Here is a 17,106-nt window from a genome sequence, read left to right as displayed (position 1 = left end):
ATATATTTTCCCTTGCAATAAAAAGCATTATATTGCACCGTTTTAGAATATTTAGAAACTGCATCTGATACTACTGAATGCCAGTTGTAAAACATTAATATGCTAAAGACCAAAAGAAATCCCAGTAAACATAAACAGTCATATACAACATGTACACTTTTATTTAAAAGTGTCCAGAGCAGAAATAATAAGACAGTACAGATATATACAAGGGTGTATACAAGGGTGGAAAAGGCATTCAAAGTAGAACCTTTCAGTAAAACTACATAGATGCTGAAGAAAACAAACAAACAAACAAAGAAATCAAAGTGTTGTGGAAAGAGTACTGTAAGGACTGACATTCAGATACTGGTCTACATGTTGGTTGTGGTTTTATTTCTTTGGACATTCACTGAGCTCTCTGTAAATTCATATCTTCATGTCTGTTTATAAACACATGATGGAACTACTACATTACTGATCCTCTCAGGCATATCGACAGGTGACATTAATTATATCCTGTCAAACATATGACCCCATCTCCCTGTAGGTGGACACTAGAGGCAATAACATATTATACGTAACAGTTAATGGAATGATACAGGAGTTTTGGACATTTCTGACATAGATTCCAGAAAAAATAAAAAGGCAAACATATAAAAACTGAGTTTTAATCTACCAAAACATCCACTTTTGACTTTGATTTCCTTCACTGATACATTTGGTAAAATGTAGACTTATGACTACTCCAGTGGAACACATTAGATTTCTACTTTCAGATACACAAAACTGGCACAGTACATTTGAAACCAGTCAAGCATGAATGGATATGTAGTCTAGCTCCTCAGTACATCTCCCCCTCTCCTCTGGCTCCTTCCAGTCTCAAGTCTGTATCGTTTCTGCCCAGGGTGAACAGACTGACGACAGCCATCAAAGCTGCCAGCATCATGACTGCACAGCCTCCAAACATGTGTCTGGTGCCACTGCCACCCTCCCCTCCACCCGTTCCTGACATCTCCCCATGGAGGGCCAGCAGCCCTAGGCAGGCCAGCAGGTGCAGAGGCAGTCGGAACCAGGCCAGCACACCAGCTCGCTTCTCCTCTGGGATCACCCTGGCCTGCAGAAAGCTGACAGCAGGGAAGTAGAGGCCACAGGCCAGCTCCAATAGCAGGAAGGCCAAAAACGATTCATGAGGTCTAGGCTGGCCAGGGGCAGTGGAGAAGGTCAGCATGAAGAGGGAGAAGAAGGCCATTAGCACAGCCAGGCAGAGTACATGGCCAGGTTGTAGACGGTAACGTGTGGAGGTGGCTAGGCGGTATAGCAAGGAGCCAGCCATGCTGGCAGCCATCAGGCAAGAGAATACTATTCCCAATGGAGGCCCATGCGGGTCCAGTACTGGAGTCCAGAGGAAAACAAAAATGTATAGGACACTTTCAAACAGAGCCTGTACTCCACCCAACAGCATGACTCTCCTGTCTGACAGCAGGCAGCGCAACCCATCATGGCAGCTGCGGGAGAACCGGGCCCTCGCAGACAAACGGGTCACCCCTCCATTTGGAGTGCCAAGAAGCAGCGTTTGTTTGTCCAATTCAGAAACTTCATCAGCCTCTTCCTTGCCCCAGTCTGTTAGCACAACCCAGCCACAGCATGCTAGGCAAGGAACGGCCAGGAGAAAGGGAGCCACCGGCCCGAGGTGGAGCCACTCAGCCAGCAAGTTAGCCACCAACCCTGCTCCAACAGCAAGCCCATGGTTCCAGGTGGCAACTTTGGTGAAGGTGCTGGGGATCCACTCCTTTGGAAAATCGTGGACATCTACATGACGGTGAACATACCAGGCCTCAAATGTGGTGGCCAGCAGGGACGTGGACAGACCCCCCAGTACCCGGCCCACAATCAACACAAAGTAGTCCCTGGACAGCTTGGTGAGACAACAAGCGGAGTATGACAGGCAGAAAAGAAGACACGTCTGTCTGCGGCCCAAGGCTTGAGGGAGCCAGCCTGAAATAGGAGCAAACAGAACACAGGACGCCAAGCCACACACATATAAGATGGCTATTTGGGATTCCAGGAAGCTGTAATGGCGGTACAGTTTGTAGAGGTAAGGACCCTGGAGCCAGTCTGCCCACAAAGCCAAAAGGTATGCCCGCAGGAATATACTCTGGAAACGACGGAAAGCTGGGTTGGCTACAGCAGTGGGAGCAGACTGAGGTGGGGTGAGGCGGCGTGCTGTGAGCTCGAGGACAACACACAGGGCAAGCAGGAAAACGATGGCCAGATACGCCGTCACCAACATGGTGTGATAAACTGCACCCACTTGAGGTCAAACCTGAGGTCCTGGGGTGTTTTCAACTCTTCTCCTTCTATAACTCAGCACCTGTGGAGAGACAACGTGAACAAGTACGCTTACATACTCATAAAGACGAGCGTTTATGTTACCACTGTTTCATTTCATAGTTAGTAATTCGTTATGCTAATTGTAGCTAACTTAGCTAACAAGCTTTTACTTTCAGTATTTAGCATCTCAACAAAAACGGCATTAACAGTAAACTACTTGGCGGCAGCAAAGTTAGCTGTATGAATGCCGGAAAGCTTGGCTAGCAACAATTTAGTTTATTTTACTAATACGTAATTGATAGTGCTCAAATGTACAGGCTAACACTAACCTACAAGCTAACGGCTACTAACGTTAAGATAAAGTCGTTTTAACTTGCGTCACTATCCGACGACCATACGTTTCCACTATACTGTACTATGTGATATATCTTACCGTGCTGTTTGACGGCGGTCCCATGTTAGTTACACGACGGACAGAAGTGATAACAAAACAGAACTAAGATATGGTGTAAAATGCATGCTAGTCAATCGTGCCTTCAGCAAACAGACCATCCACTTCCGGGATCCGGTATCTATATATCACCACAAGGTGGCAGCCCTGCGTTGCTTTTTGATTTCCAGAGGTAGCAGAAAGTTGTTCCATGCTGCTTGACGTCCTGTGCTGCAACTTTATCGGAGAGCCCTCTTACGGTTGGATTTTTTCATAGTTTCTAACAGTTAGTTACTTGAAGTACGCAGTGCTTTGTATTTTTGCCCCGTCTACTTATGAAATGGGCACACAAACTCCAATATTACACAGACGTGTACACGATTGTATAATGGTAATGGACTATGTTGTTGTACTCTAACATGCTCACACTAATAGCACCCAGGATATGAACCTGTTAGATAATGCCAATGTGCATCTCGCTTTATTCTGATGAGCCAACGTGCGCTTTCAGTCGCATTGCTTGTATCTGAGATGCATACTGATCTAACTGCTCAGCACATCTTCCTAACTGCATTTTGCCAGAATGGACAGAAAAGAAGGACACGCAAGCAGAGTCATAGATAATTCGAAGTTTATATCATTTCTATTTAGGAATAAAGATTTACAAAATGTACAAGATGTCCTCAATCAGCCATAATCAAACAAGCAAACAGTGAGAGGACCAATCAAATACGATCTCTCACCCAATAATATCATTTGTGTTTGTATGACAAACATCAGGGGCAGAGGAAGGGTGCATGTGGAGTGAGTGCTGGTGATTTTAGGGATTATGCTGGTTGGTTACATCATCTGACAGCAGGAAGTGGGTCTAAACCATCTGAGAATCCCTACTAAATATTTTCCTGTGCAAAGCCCCCTTGGCATAGCCAAAGCCCCACCTAGTATAGGAAGGTCACTACATTCTTCTTTACACCGAACTCAGCTGTCCGATCCATCATATCAGTTCAGTCATTGATACATAGACATTGGGGTAACATAATATTTACAGCAACAGAAATAAACAAAGGAACTACAAAACCCAACATGCATGGAGTGTCTCCATCCAGTCCAGATGTGATACAATATAGTGATACAGACACGTTTTTGTGAAATTCTATAAAATGCCATTGACCTATGAAGTTGGCATATTTAAATCCAAGGTCTGCCAAATGTTTTCTGGAAGATCAGTTAAAAGTATAGTAAGAGATAGAATGCATCCTATTGTGTACAAGTGACACGTTAAAATAGTGGTCTCATTGCAGTACTAATGCAGATGGCATGTGTGAAACAGTGAAACACAATTACCTTAACATTTCAGATTTTTGCTATGTATTATGTACAGGTTCCCTTTCTCTTAAACACGAACTGACACATAGTCAATCATCACTAATGGTCCCTAAGTAATAACGGCTTGGAGCTACGATACCTGTCTTTTACAGTAGGTGCTGCTTAGTGATGGCCTTTTGATACTGTATGAGTTAAGGAATAAACAGAAGTGAACTGGCTTTTATTCTTAAGTACACTGGATATAATGAGCAAGTGCAGAGATGATTTGTCCAAAAGGGTAATAGTAACTCTACATGATAATTGTTGTATTGGATCAATGTCTCTGAAGAGGTGTTGTGGTTTATATGTATACATGAGTTTATATGTGTATGTTTATTTGTTTCAAAACATTGCATGAAGATCAATAACGAATCAAAAATATGTTTGCTACTGCCCTCATTTATCTGTTTGAAAAACACTCCTCAGATTGCACAATTCCTTGGTCCTCAATTTTCAAGGAGGTCCTGCCCTTGGAAGATAATATCTGTGTGTGTGTGTGTGTGTGTGTGTGTGTGTGTGTGTGTGTGTGTGTGTGTGTGTGTGTGTGCTGTATTGTATATTCTTGTGTATAACAGTTTCTGTTTCTGTGCTTGATGAAGAAGCAGTCTGATCAAGGGTCGATGCGAAAGGCCAACAGTTTGTCGGAGTGCAGGTTGTTGAGGGTGCGAAGGTCCGGCAGGCGCAGGAGGAGTTTGGGGAAGAGGGCACTGTCATCTGGGCGACGGCGGGTGATGAGTGACCGTAGAGCACGGATCAGACCCTCCTGTAGATGCTCCACAGCCTGCATGTCCGAGATGCCGGAACGGTCTGAGGAGGAAAGAGGAAAGCAGCGTGAGTGCTTGACTGACACAGTTACTATGTAAATTACTGGTTCATTAACAAGGTGTCATTGCTATGCTGCTGCCGCACTAAATAGTGCCCCTCTCTCACCTGCAGAGACCAGCACCACAGCCATAAAGAGGGCCATTTCATCAGGCTCTAGCCCCAGAGAGCCCAACTTCTCACTGAACTCAAACATTGCGTCCAGCAGAGAGCCCATGCCCAAGGTGCGCAGGGTGGACAGGGGATAAGTTTGGCCATTCAGGAAGGTGACTGTTCGCTCCTCAGCATTGAACAAGGTGCAGAACCTTACCATCAAAACCTAAACACACACAGAACAGAGAAAAACAAGAGAATCTAATTGAGACAAACTCTTCACACCAATAATACGTTTGAACACACAAAGAAGATATTTTATATTTACGACAAGCAAAATAAATCATTAGAAATGTGTGTCATTACCTGGAAGGTGCCTGATTTGAGCAGCATGACCTGGTCTTGTTGGCTAAGCTCTTGAAATCCTGGGATGCCCTTGGCAAACTCTACCACCTCCTTGACAGCAGGAGTGAAACACTGAGAAAAGGATTCCCATATCTCCTGACTCGTGCGCTCTGCCCCTGATACAGGCCATGCATTGAGAGGACAGGCCTTAGAGAAAGACAAAAGGCATAGAAATAATCAGAAATTGTTGGTCAGACAAGATGTAGCAAGAGAGTCTTGATATAATGTAGTATGCTGCCTGCACTTACCAGCACTTTAGCTCCTGGAGCTAATTTCCATGGGCAGGAGGGCTGATTTTGGGTCGTCCCTGCATTGTGAAAACTGTTATGGTTGGCAGAGCTGGCCCTTTGACGTGCTGACTGATCATGATTCTGATTAGTTGATACTAAGTAGGTATAGCGATTGTTGTCCACACTGTGGAATGTGTGTTGGTTGTCATTAGGGGCAACTGGACATAGAGTGGCAGGTGCAACAGGGCAAGACTGATAACTGTGGGCAGAGGTGGGGTGAGAGGAGACTTGCGGAAAATTGGCATCCTGAGAAAAGGGAGTTGTGTTGCTGATGGTGGTAGTGATGTTGGCCCTCTTGGCTACTCTCTCCTGGCTGCTGTTGCTGGTGAAGATGTCACGGTATGCTCTGGAGATGGCTCCAATGGCCTCTTTTGAGTTGCCATCTTCTGTGCTGGGGGGAGTGTCCCTCACTGAAGAGGAATCCATTTCCATGGCAGCTGACTCATTTAGGCTGTTCATGTAGCTCTGCATCTCATCCAGAAGACGCTGCTTCTCTCTCTTAGGGATGCGCCCAAAACGCACAGCTAGGAAAGGCACAAGCAGTGAGGACAGATCAGTTTCCAGTCACTGTGACAACATGGACTTTTATGCTGGACGGGTTTTCAGGTTTAATTTTTGCTGGGACAGGATGCTCTCTGAAAGATAAAATCACTCTGATGACAACCAGGGCAACAAATTTATGAAAGCTCGACAGGCCTTGATCTATGCAGTGGTGTTATGAAGGAAACACAAGACTGCTATAGTATCTTACAGCATGCTGTCTATAAACTAAAGCCAAGGATGGTGAAAAGGCTACCCAGTGCATCTCCTTATGCAAGTGTGGAATGATTTCAAGGAGAATCATGTAAGTTATAAGATAAAAACTTCCCTCTCTTCATCCGTATCCCCATCCCCCTTCCCACAGTAACCATCAGCTGGAGAGACTATTTATAGACCCCCTGCTACCATCTGCCTCATCCTCTCCTCTATCCACCCCTGTCTCCTTCCTCTACTGCTCCCTCTCTCCATTTGTAAGTAGGGCAGTGGGGCAACGTGAGCGTGATGTCACCGGCACTGAGATGGTGAGAGGGAGAAGGATGGGAGAGGTGTGCTTGAAGCGCAGACCTGAGTTGAGAGCGAGAGTAGTGAGAACATGAAGAGGACTGACGTGACAGACGGTGATACATGGAAAGTGAGAGCGAGTGTCTGCGTGTGTGGGAGGTGTATGTGCATGTGTGAGGTGGAGTTTGATGAGGCAGAAAAGTTGAACTGGTACAACTTAAAATACTTTTGCAAGTGTAGGATTCCTGATTTTTGTGTACTAGAAAATCTGTACAGCAGCAACACTATTTCTAAGGCAATGCTCTGTTGTTCCCATATATCAAATATATTTACATAAAAACATAATGACACTTTGTTGGGTCAAGTGAGGTGATTTACTTGGGCTATTAATATGCACAGCAGATATTTCTATGTTTACCAAATGAACAGTAATCTGTTCGTTGCCTGCAGTATCCCTTGATGAGGATGTGGCCAATAATGTGGCATGAGATTAATCCCTTTCATCATGGTTAAAAAGAAGCAAAAGCAGACTAGTGAGCTGTTGCTCTAAAAATGATGCTCTGGTTAGAGGAAGAAAAGTGTGCCATCATGCCAACGGACTTAAATATTTGCCTATATTGCAGAGCCAAAGTTACACAGCTGCCTGGTGTGAAATCAGGGTGTACTATTTACTGTGGGCTGCAGGCAGTTGCATGCGGTTTTCCTGTTTTCGTAATGGTTGAAACGGAGCAAAAAGGGGTTTCTAGGTTGTGGTCCTTGACGCTTTCGAAAATCTCCTCTAAGAGGGTTGACCTGACTCTTTGTTCTCTTGTTGAGTCGTATTTTGCCACCCTATTTTCTCTGTGCACCAGAAGTGTCAAGCACATGCAGAAATAACACTAACCTCTTTACTAGATTAGGAAATGCTGGGTACTGGAGGGTGGAGATAAGCAGAAACCATACAGGGAGGAAGAAGACAGGCAAACTGCACCAAGTAGGTCATGATGTATGGGTACATTATATGCCCAATTCTCTATTGTTTTTCTAGGTCAGACCAGCTGTTTTCTTAATCTGTGATGATGGATGATCAATCACTGTTCGGCTATCAGAGCTAAAACTAGGTGATGTGAGCGTCACGCCTGATAACTCTTGTCACAACAACTTGCTGTTTTCTGCATCCCTTGCTTAATTGTTGCCCTATCCCTCATTAATTGCAGTAAGATGTTCTTTGGGCATACACAAGGTAATCAAGTTGACCCTGTTCCAATTTCCTAAAATAATTCTTGTGTTTGCTGCAGTTTTCTAGATGATAGATAGCTTCGGGGACTTCAAGGCTCCTCTCCTCATAAATCATTGTCTGAGGGGGAGATGTAGGAGAGCTGAGGGAACATGGTGGGTACATGGAGTGGGAGGGGCTACTGAACAAGAGCACAGAGGTAACAGTGTTGTGGGAGGATGCTGCAAAGGGCAGGAGAAAGACACTTGGAAACTTAAGAGAGTGATACAAGGCCAGATGGTAATCTTTGGCAGAGCAGTGGCACAGGAGAAGGGCAAAGCAGGTACAGGTCTGCTGTTAAAGTGAGTGACTGAGCTACTGGCACGATGACCTCAAAAGACTTTCCGCATTACATTTTTCACACAGACCTACATATCAGTGCTGTGCCTGTTTCAGGCTGCCCATTTCCCTGCTGCTTTGGCTAATCAGAGCACTGTGGCATTCTGGCAGAACTGCACGAGGGTCTCTCTCGATAAAAATGTGTCAGGATGTCTCACCATCTCTCGACATGCCAACAGAGAGGCATTTCTTGAAGCGGCAGTGCTGGCACCGGTTGCGGTTCATGCGCATGATCAGACAGTTCTCATTCTTCACACACATCTTGTAGTTGATGTTCTGCTGGATGCTGCGGCGGAAAAAACCCTGAAACAACGAACAGAACAAAATTGCGTGAAACTGGTGCACCCAAAGCAACCCACTGTGGACTCATTCCACACTGATGATCATTGACCTGACTTTTCTGATCAGGGGCTTACCTTGCAACCCTCACACGCATGCACTCCATAGTGGAAACCAGATGCAATGTCCCCACAGACTTTGCAAAGCAAGACCATTCCACCTGTCTCTGAGGAAGGATAAAGAGACAGGTAAGCTCCAAAAACTTAGATCAAGGTATCAGAAATCTTTATGCATATTGACAGTGAGGAAGCACTAACTTGTGAAAGTTCCCGTGAATCCGCATGGCCTTTTTCCCGCAATGGGGTGTGCATAGGTATGCTGTGGAGTGGCTGCTGCTGTGGGGCCACTGTAGACCTCTGGGAACTGGAACACCAGTTTGGAGGATGGGGTGGTGCACCCACCTGCCCTCTGTTTCAATGCCCCAATCTCCGTGAAGGTAACCTCCTCTGGAGATGAGGGCTGGGAGTGTGAAGATGGTGACTGTGTCTGGTACCCACTGGAGGGGCTGCCAGGGCTGGGGCTGGAACTGCCAGAGGAGCCTGCATACAGGATGACTCCACCTCCTGCAGACAAGGAAAGGAATGAGCATGAGACCTCTGAGCTGAGAGTTTGTAGTCATGTGATTCAAGACTAAGCTCTTAATTAAAGCATATCATGTCACTCAGATATTGATAAGAAGTGGCATTTGTTTTTGTGTCTCATACTTGTAACCCAGTGGAAGCTGTTGACTGACTTAAATGAATTATAAATGGCATCATAAGCTTAAGTTGGCCATCCATATTTCCTTCGAAATCGTTCTGCTGCTCTACAACTTTGGTTATGATGTGATGTAATGTTGCACGACCTCTGGGCAGCAGAGAACAGCTCTGAGAATTTGCTGCGTCGTTGCCTCATCCTGAGTGTAATATGCGTAATGGTGCGCTCAAGCGGATAAGTGAGCGCTAAAAATACTGCTGGTAGCACAGCAACAACGCAGGAAGCCTTCCACTGGAGGCACCAGAGAAACGCTGCTTTTTGTAAATAATTCCTGCGTCGCGCTAATACAGTACGAAAGAGAATACGTGTTGTGTTTTATTTATTTATTTATTTTTGCAGCGGTTGTTTCTGAAGTTTTCCTCGCAACAGCCCCCCCTCCCTCTCTCTCTCTCACTCTCTCTCTCACTTCTAGTCATGCGTTGTGGATGAGCTGAGACACGGCCTCACGTGTCTGCGGGGTCTGCTGCCTCCTCCGCTCCAATAATAGCCTCGCTCCCCTGGCACGGTGCCCAGCGCCAGCTAACAGCACGACACCTGACCGCAGCCTCACATGCATGGACTCCTGACACGGTTACTGCCCGAACCAAATCCGCAGTCTCGTGTTGAAATATACAACAATCCGAAGTCAGATCTGTGTTTACAAACACGACTGGGAAGCTCCCCGGGCGTGAGGTGGCACCAAGGCTCTGCTGTTCATGCGCCACCAACAGTCGGAGAATTGTGAGTCACGTTTTTGCAAAGGAAAAACCTCAACTGTAAGGACTGGGCTCCTGTAATGTTGGACTAACCACACAGTGTACAGTAGAGTCCTGCAGAGACACGTCCAGAATGACAAATTATATGCAAATTATGTTGCATATTCAATATTGGCTGAACAAATATGGGTATAATGGAGAAATTCAAATAATTTCTGACATCCAAAATGCATGCCATGATCCACTTCTTTAACCTACTCAGCCTTGCAGTGGGCCTGTCCCTGTGTTGCTGTGTAGGCCTTTGCTGCACAAGGTATTTGTTTTAGCTCAGATGTTTTGATAATCCCTCAGCCAGCACGTGTTGGTGGTTTGTTGACTCATGCCGGAGCCATAGACAGACTCAACAGATGAAGGCCTGAGCCTCACCTCTCCCAGAGCTTACATGCAGTCAGTGGCCCAACCCCCCTTCCACCCAAACACATTGCATGTCCACCTGAAGGCTCACATGTACAGTAAGTGTTTATGAATGACCCCTAGAGCCACCCTGCTGTAAACACTGTCAATTAACAACTGGTTTTACAGCCTGCTTTCCAGTAGTGATGGCTGGATACTAATAAACTATCACCTGCATGCCTCCAGCTTCAGAGTGGGCGGGTTAATACAATTTAAATATATACACTGCAGACTGTGCTCCGTCTAAAATACAAATTTCTCATACTATTACTGTTATGTTAGGATCATATCATGGCATTATCGCCATGTATGGTCAAAGTCCTCAGCGTGGTTGATAAAAAACATGGCACAAAATTCTAGATTTTTCATGCAAACATTGCAGGAGGTTTGAGTTGCCAACCGCCAATCAATTATGTGACATCAGGCATCATTGCTCTCATATCTCATATCTTGGCTGGATTTTAGATGTTTTCATGTATTTCAATTTATGTGTGTCCTTCCTCACAGACCATCATAAACTTAACCCACCCGTGCAAGCACTAATCTGCCTGGCACTGGAGGCAGGCAGAGAAACGTGAGCTCCTCCACTTCCTGTTTCTCTCCTGTCCTTCATCGCTTACTGTTGCTAGCTCACCTTAAACTGCAGGACAAGGAGAGACAGCCACAGATAGCCAACAGTTGAGGCAACCATAGTGTTTATTTGCCCTTTTGTGTAGTTTATAAACATGGCAGATGGTTGGCTCTATTATAATAATGCAGTGTGTATTACCCTGCAATAGAAAATTATATAGGCTGTGGCCAATAAGAATAGTTATTGTGTGCCACTGAACATGGCCACTCCGTGAGCAGCACTTGGGTGTTTGCTGCAGACTTCATTATCTCCGGTTTGTGTAAGTAGGTCAATATCACAGGAACTTGATAGAATTGTGTCTTTGTGCCTCCAGCACTTCCCAAACTGATGCTGCATCACACACTAACTCATGCAATTATCAGGAGAAAATGTATGAGATTATCACGGTGGATAGCTATAAATGAGAAATCTGTAGTCTAATATCCTGGGTTTTACACTTGTGGTTACTTCATGTCTGGCACGCGCACCCTGTCAAACATGGATTGAAAAACATCCGTTTCAGAGCTGTGCGGTTTGATCAGAAACAGAGATGCCTCCTCTCCGTGTTTGTAATCCGCTATCTGATTCGGCGTCGTTTGGAAAGCGCAGCGGATGAGAGGAGATGTTACAGTATGTTTAACAGCGGAGTCACGTTCCAGCTCAAACACGCCCTGAGCGGATGAGTTGGGGACAGATGTTGCAGAGTCAAGACCGAGTCAGCTTCTTGCGTGGTCTGTGATTCAAACGAGTGCAAAAAAAAAAAAAAAGCCTTTCACTGCAAGCGAGAGGCGCATGAGGCGGGAAAACGTGACGAGAGAGAGAGAGAGAGAGAAAGAGAGAGAGAGAAAGAGAGAGAGAGAGAAAAGTTAATGCATGGAATCGCTGACCCACTGACCAAGCTCTTCCTCACCGCAGGCGGCATCAACACAGAAGCGTCCGTGAGAGCGGGGAAGAGGCGGGAGGAGGGCCTGGCTATGTCTCACGCGTCGCACGCGGCTTTGCAAGGGAAGCCACGTGAGGAGGCTTTTGACGGAGCTTTCACTGGGAAGACATGAAGCTGCGCTCCAGCCAGGAGCCAGAGCTCCTACAGTCCGCCAGGGGCTTATAATTAAAGAGCCAAATTAAATAGAGCAGCATGTTATGTGGCGGGGTGGTCCGACTGTGCACCACCAGCAGCACCGCCCGCGCTGTCAGCCTAGCACTGCACCTCCACAGGGGGGTCTATTTGATGTATCACTGTGTGTGCAGACCCAAGTTTATATGGTACAGAAATGCATATGATAATGAAATTCTTATATAATAATAAATCATCTCTGGTGAATGGAATGATAAATATACATTTTTAATCTATTTTGACAATAATACTTTTGAATATAGAGCAGGTTCAGTTGTCACATGGGTCAGTTGAACCACTCAGTTTTATCCATTCAGAGACTGAGCCCACCCTGCATTGCATGTCCTGAAAAAGACACACTCATATTTTCATGTCCTAAGTTGCCCTGTGCACCAGCAAACAAGCTATTCTGGTTCTATTTTGGGGAAGTTTTGCATACTTGCTCTAACAACCTATTCAAAATGGGTCAGAATAGGTCAGAATTGAAGCTGATGTCCTTGACGTTTCCCTTTCTCCTTCAGTCAGCATGGACGATGAGAGTGATTTACGAGGTTGAGAAATAGAATCTTATTTGATCCTCAGCATCCTTTTTTTATAAGGATATCCTCAAAAAGGATGAGGTTGGGAGGAAATCAGGGAGCTGTCGGAGTTACTGTCCTCCAATAGAAACATGGCTGATGAGAGGGAATTTATCTCAGCACATGTAAGCTTGCTTACAACCACACCTCACCACCACATCACTGCATGTCTGGTTTTGGTGTGCTATTTTTTCTAATTATAGTGTCCATATAATTTGGGGACACTTTTTGACTTGTAATTTGAAATGGATGTGGATTTTATCACCTACATTTACCAGCCTTCAAACTAACGTGGTTCAGTTTCATTTTCTGGATGTTTTTGCCAACCACATAAAACTTTTTTTTATGGTCTGCTATTGATAGTGAGGAACAGTCCTGAGTTGTTCTGACTGTTTTAAACAGCTTCAGAGTGATGCAGCAACCCTCCACCAGGGGTGTGCCATAGGCGGCATAGTGAGTCAGAGCATAGAGTGCATGAAGCTGTGCAGTGAACAGTGGGGACAGTCTGTTTTTATCATATGAGCATCATTTGACAGCTGAATGTAATCTAGCCATAATGCAAGTCAGCAAATTAATATTGGTGTCAAGAAAGTCCAAACACAGCTGACTCCCACATCAGAGCACAGTTAACCCCTCACATGAGGATGAACAAGTTTAATAAAAATACTGATTTGCATATTCCAAAGTGTATGTTACTTGCATCATGAAGATGTACAGATATACAGCGACTACTGTGTTTTGCATGTAAGACATGTGATAATATTAATGAATTATTACAATAACCTTTTCGGTGAATTCTGCATTTACATGCAACCCCCCCAACCGCACAACCCAATCATCTCTGCAGGTGAAATGGGGGTTCTGTGTCAATCCCCTCACACATACACACACATACACAAATTTATTTGCTCGACTTTATGAGGCAAGCAGCCCACCATTGCAGCCATATTTTTTGCCAGGTTATGATGATGTTTATGGGCTTTGTCTACATCACTACACTGAACTCATGAGTGAAATGAAGTCATGTCTATTCTAATAACATTATTAAAACATTAAAGGTCAGTAAACCCAGTGCAAGGTGGTCACTTACATTTAGATCAATGGAAGGAAGAGTACAAGAAAACATAGTTAAATGTAAACTGTCACTTAAAGATGATACAGACAATTGTGTCAACTGTAAAATATATAAACAAATGACGACTTGAAATTGCCCTCAATCACACAAACGGCTTCCAAACATCAGTAGAACACCAACAGACAAGGCCAGCACGCAGTCTTCATCTTTGTCTTGTCGCTAATACTACAGCTATTCTCTATGATTACTCATTTAACTGCCTCCCTTGTTCAATGCAAAATCGCTGGCCTAGTTTATCAACATAAATAGAAAGTCATAACCCGGTGAGTCGGTTTAGTGCTGCCGTCAGATTAGAGTAGACTAACGTGTTGAGGGAGCACAGGGTGCGCCCATCACCTGTGCTGGAACGTGACCGTCGCTGCTGTAAATGATTCACCGTCAATTAGGAGAGGGAAGCAGAGAGCATGTGCACCTTTGAATGACCTCGAGAAAGCGCTGCCTAATACCACTTAACGGAAGTCCTGCAGTTATCAACTTTTATGCAGACACTTCAGCAATGCCCTTGATAACAGACACAAACACGCCCTTTACGCCAAAGTTCCTTTGTTTTCCCCCTTGAGGTTACAACTCGCGGTTTAAGTTCTAACTGACAGATTATGATTTCAGTGACAGCGCCACGTGAGTTTGTTTTCATGGAGAGAACAGGAAGCGACCAGCTTCACTCACTACAACCATATGGTGCGAGTCTCTGTCAGTCGAGCTGCAGCCCAGGCGTCGCGAGTTGACGTTTGAACGCAGCGCAGCAACTTTCTGACGTGCGTAAAGTCGCACTGTTAATGAACTTCAGAAACAAGTAGAGTTGGTTACATGCCTTAAGAGCAAACTCGTGCATAATCTTTTTTTTTTTTTTTTTTTTGTCACAATCACGTCAAAATCACTGAGCCCAGTCGGACACTTGCATGTAAATTTTGATTTCGTGCATCTATTGATGCATGTAATAAGAACTCACACTTAAGGCTGCCCACAAAATTGCCAATAATGCACATGTAAGGCGTACGTAAATTTTGAGCTTTAAGTGTTTTACACAATCAGCCAGAGAATAAATAATAGAAATGCCATTTTGCGTTATATTAGTCAAAAATGCATTACATTTAAAATTTTATTTTTGATTTAGGTTGAGTCACAAAGCTAGATAGTTGTCCCCTATTGATTGTTGGTAGCAAAATGAATGAACTAAACAATGACTGTCAGTCAAGTCTGACTCGTTATAATCACCACTGCTATTATGATGGAGCGTTTCCTGCATGTCAAAAATAATGTTGAAGTTCATCTTACCTGGGCTGTTATCCATTTCTCTGGCTAATGTCGACGACTTTCAAGAGACTTGAGGATAGACGTCCGTGACTGTCACTAAACTGGAACAAAAGTCTTTTGAAGACAGGTGAGAAAGTCAAGAAACAGCTTTGCGGAAAACACCTGTTCCATGGAGCGCAAAAGTGGGAAGCAGTGATGGAAATGTGTCCAGTGCGCGTTAAGATTTCCCAGTAAACAGTAGACAGGTGTCTCTGTCAATGCTCAGCTCTGATCTGACGGAGGTGGTTAGACAAGCTCGTCCCCTCAAAGATACCTGGATGCTTTCTGCGCTCTGGATACCGCGCCTTGGCTCGAGCGCGCGTGATGTTGCACGAGCGAAGATTAAACGTTTCTCATGAATTCCAAGAAAGTGGAGTCAGCGTATCTATGAGCGGTGTGTCAAGCATGACGTACACACCCACTAATACAAACACCCACATCAATCACGTTTGCAGGTGAGTAGGAAATGTGACCGCCTTTCCGCCCGCTCAGCTTGTGTTGTGTCTGTTTGTGTGGGATTTGGCTCGCACTTTGTATCTCGCGGAGTCCGTTCTCTCCCTCTCTCTCCTTCACGCTTTTGTGCATTTTCATTGGCGGGGATCTGGAGCTAAGGGGAGTTTGATGCGCTTATTCGACCGTGGTATGTGTTCAGTAAAGCCACGCTACATGTGCGCTCTGCATGTGCCGGGGAGAGCGCTGCCCTACTGATACACATTTTATGCAAAATACAGAGCGCGTGGTGCGGAGGGATGGAGAGATTGGAGGATGAAGCACATGGACAATAGGCGTGGCTCACCGTGACTGCTTGTTCTCTGACAGGCAGCTCTGCAAACGGATGGTAAACACAGAGACATGCCAAACACTGACATGCCAAACAAGGAGCGAGTGCCAAGTTTAAAGCCCATGGGCCAAAAGGCAACGGTCGATGCACAACTGGACACATTAACAACATCCAACAATACTGCATTCCCGAAAAAATGTAAAACCTATATGTGATTATTTCTGCACGTTTGTGACTATTAGAAAATTAGACCTACTTTGTGAACTTGAGGGTAAAGTAGATTTTCATTTTTCATTATGTTCCTAAATTTAAAATGTGTTTCGGCACCAACAAGTTCTGTAGTTCATGTTCTATAACATTCAATCAACAGCACGTCCTGTAGCCTGCGGTATGTCTCAGATCATGCAAGCCCAACTATACATAGCTTGTGGAAAGCGCCCCTTAGTGGCAAGACGTGGTATTGGTACATATGCAAATCTATCTATCTATCTATCTATCTATCTATCTATCTATCTATCTATCTATCTATCTATCTATCTATCTATCTATCTATCTATCTATCTATCTATCTATCTATCTATCTATCTATCTATCTATCTATCATGATCATGATCAATTGAAAATAATCAAATCAGAAAAATCTTTTTCATAGAATATGGTCGTTTTCAGTTCGCATTCACTAAAGTAATGATTCATTACGAGCTACATGATTGTCTGAGGCCATCAGAAATGACTGATTAAACAGTAAGCTAAGTATATATCCCTGATAAATCACTGCTTTTAAAAAATCAGGTTTTAAACAATAAAAAGATATTTTTATTTTATTAAAATAAACCTGAAATGGTCATGATAATCTGTAATGGTTGTATTACAAAGCTTTAAAAAAGCTTTATGTTATTATATAAACATATTTCCATTTCCTTTCTGTTATCTATCCATCTTGTATCTTCACTGCGTGTAATGACTCATTAACTCATCAATATTCCTTCAGTTCCCTTT

At 44.3% G+C, this 17,106-nt stretch overlaps 2 protein-coding genes across 2 annotated transcripts; both read right to left on the bottom strand.

The window, feature by feature from the left end:
* Positions 1-143: 143 nt before the first annotated feature.
* Positions 144-2,869, bottom strand: mfsd5 (major facilitator superfamily domain containing 5). Its single transcript, XM_070967544.1, has 2 exons — positions 2,747-2,869; positions 144-2,353 (listed from the first exon to the last, which is right to left on the bottom strand). Exon 2 carries the CDS (start codon positions 2,270-2,272, stop codon positions 824-826), a length of 1,449 nt encoding a protein of 482 aa, XP_070823645.1. The 5' UTR covers positions 2,273-2,353; positions 2,747-2,869; the 3' UTR covers positions 144-823.
* A 489-nt stretch (positions 2,870-3,358) lies between these two features.
* Positions 3,359-15,907, bottom strand: nr1d4a (nuclear receptor subfamily 1, group D, member 4a). Its single transcript, XM_070967829.1, has 8 exons — positions 15,309-15,907; positions 8,950-9,255; positions 8,770-8,858; positions 8,512-8,656; positions 5,677-6,242; positions 5,390-5,575; positions 5,039-5,249; positions 3,359-4,915 (listed from the first exon to the last, which is right to left on the bottom strand). Exons 1-8 carry the CDS (start codon positions 15,322-15,324, stop codon positions 4,719-4,721), a joined length of 1,716 nt encoding a protein of 571 aa, XP_070823930.1. The 5' UTR covers positions 15,325-15,907; the 3' UTR covers positions 3,359-4,718.
* Positions 15,908-17,106: the final 1,199 nt, after the last annotated feature.

Source organism: Chaetodon trifascialis, chromosome 8, assembly GCF_039877785.1.
Source record: "Chaetodon trifascialis isolate fChaTrf1 chromosome 8, fChaTrf1.hap1, whole genome shotgun sequence".
In the NCBI taxonomy this organism is placed as follows: Eukaryota; Metazoa; Chordata; class Actinopteri; order Chaetodontiformes; family Chaetodontidae; genus Chaetodon; species Chaetodon trifascialis.
Note: the sequence above shows the minus strand (reverse complement) of the source record. Positions and strands in the feature narration are given on the sequence as shown.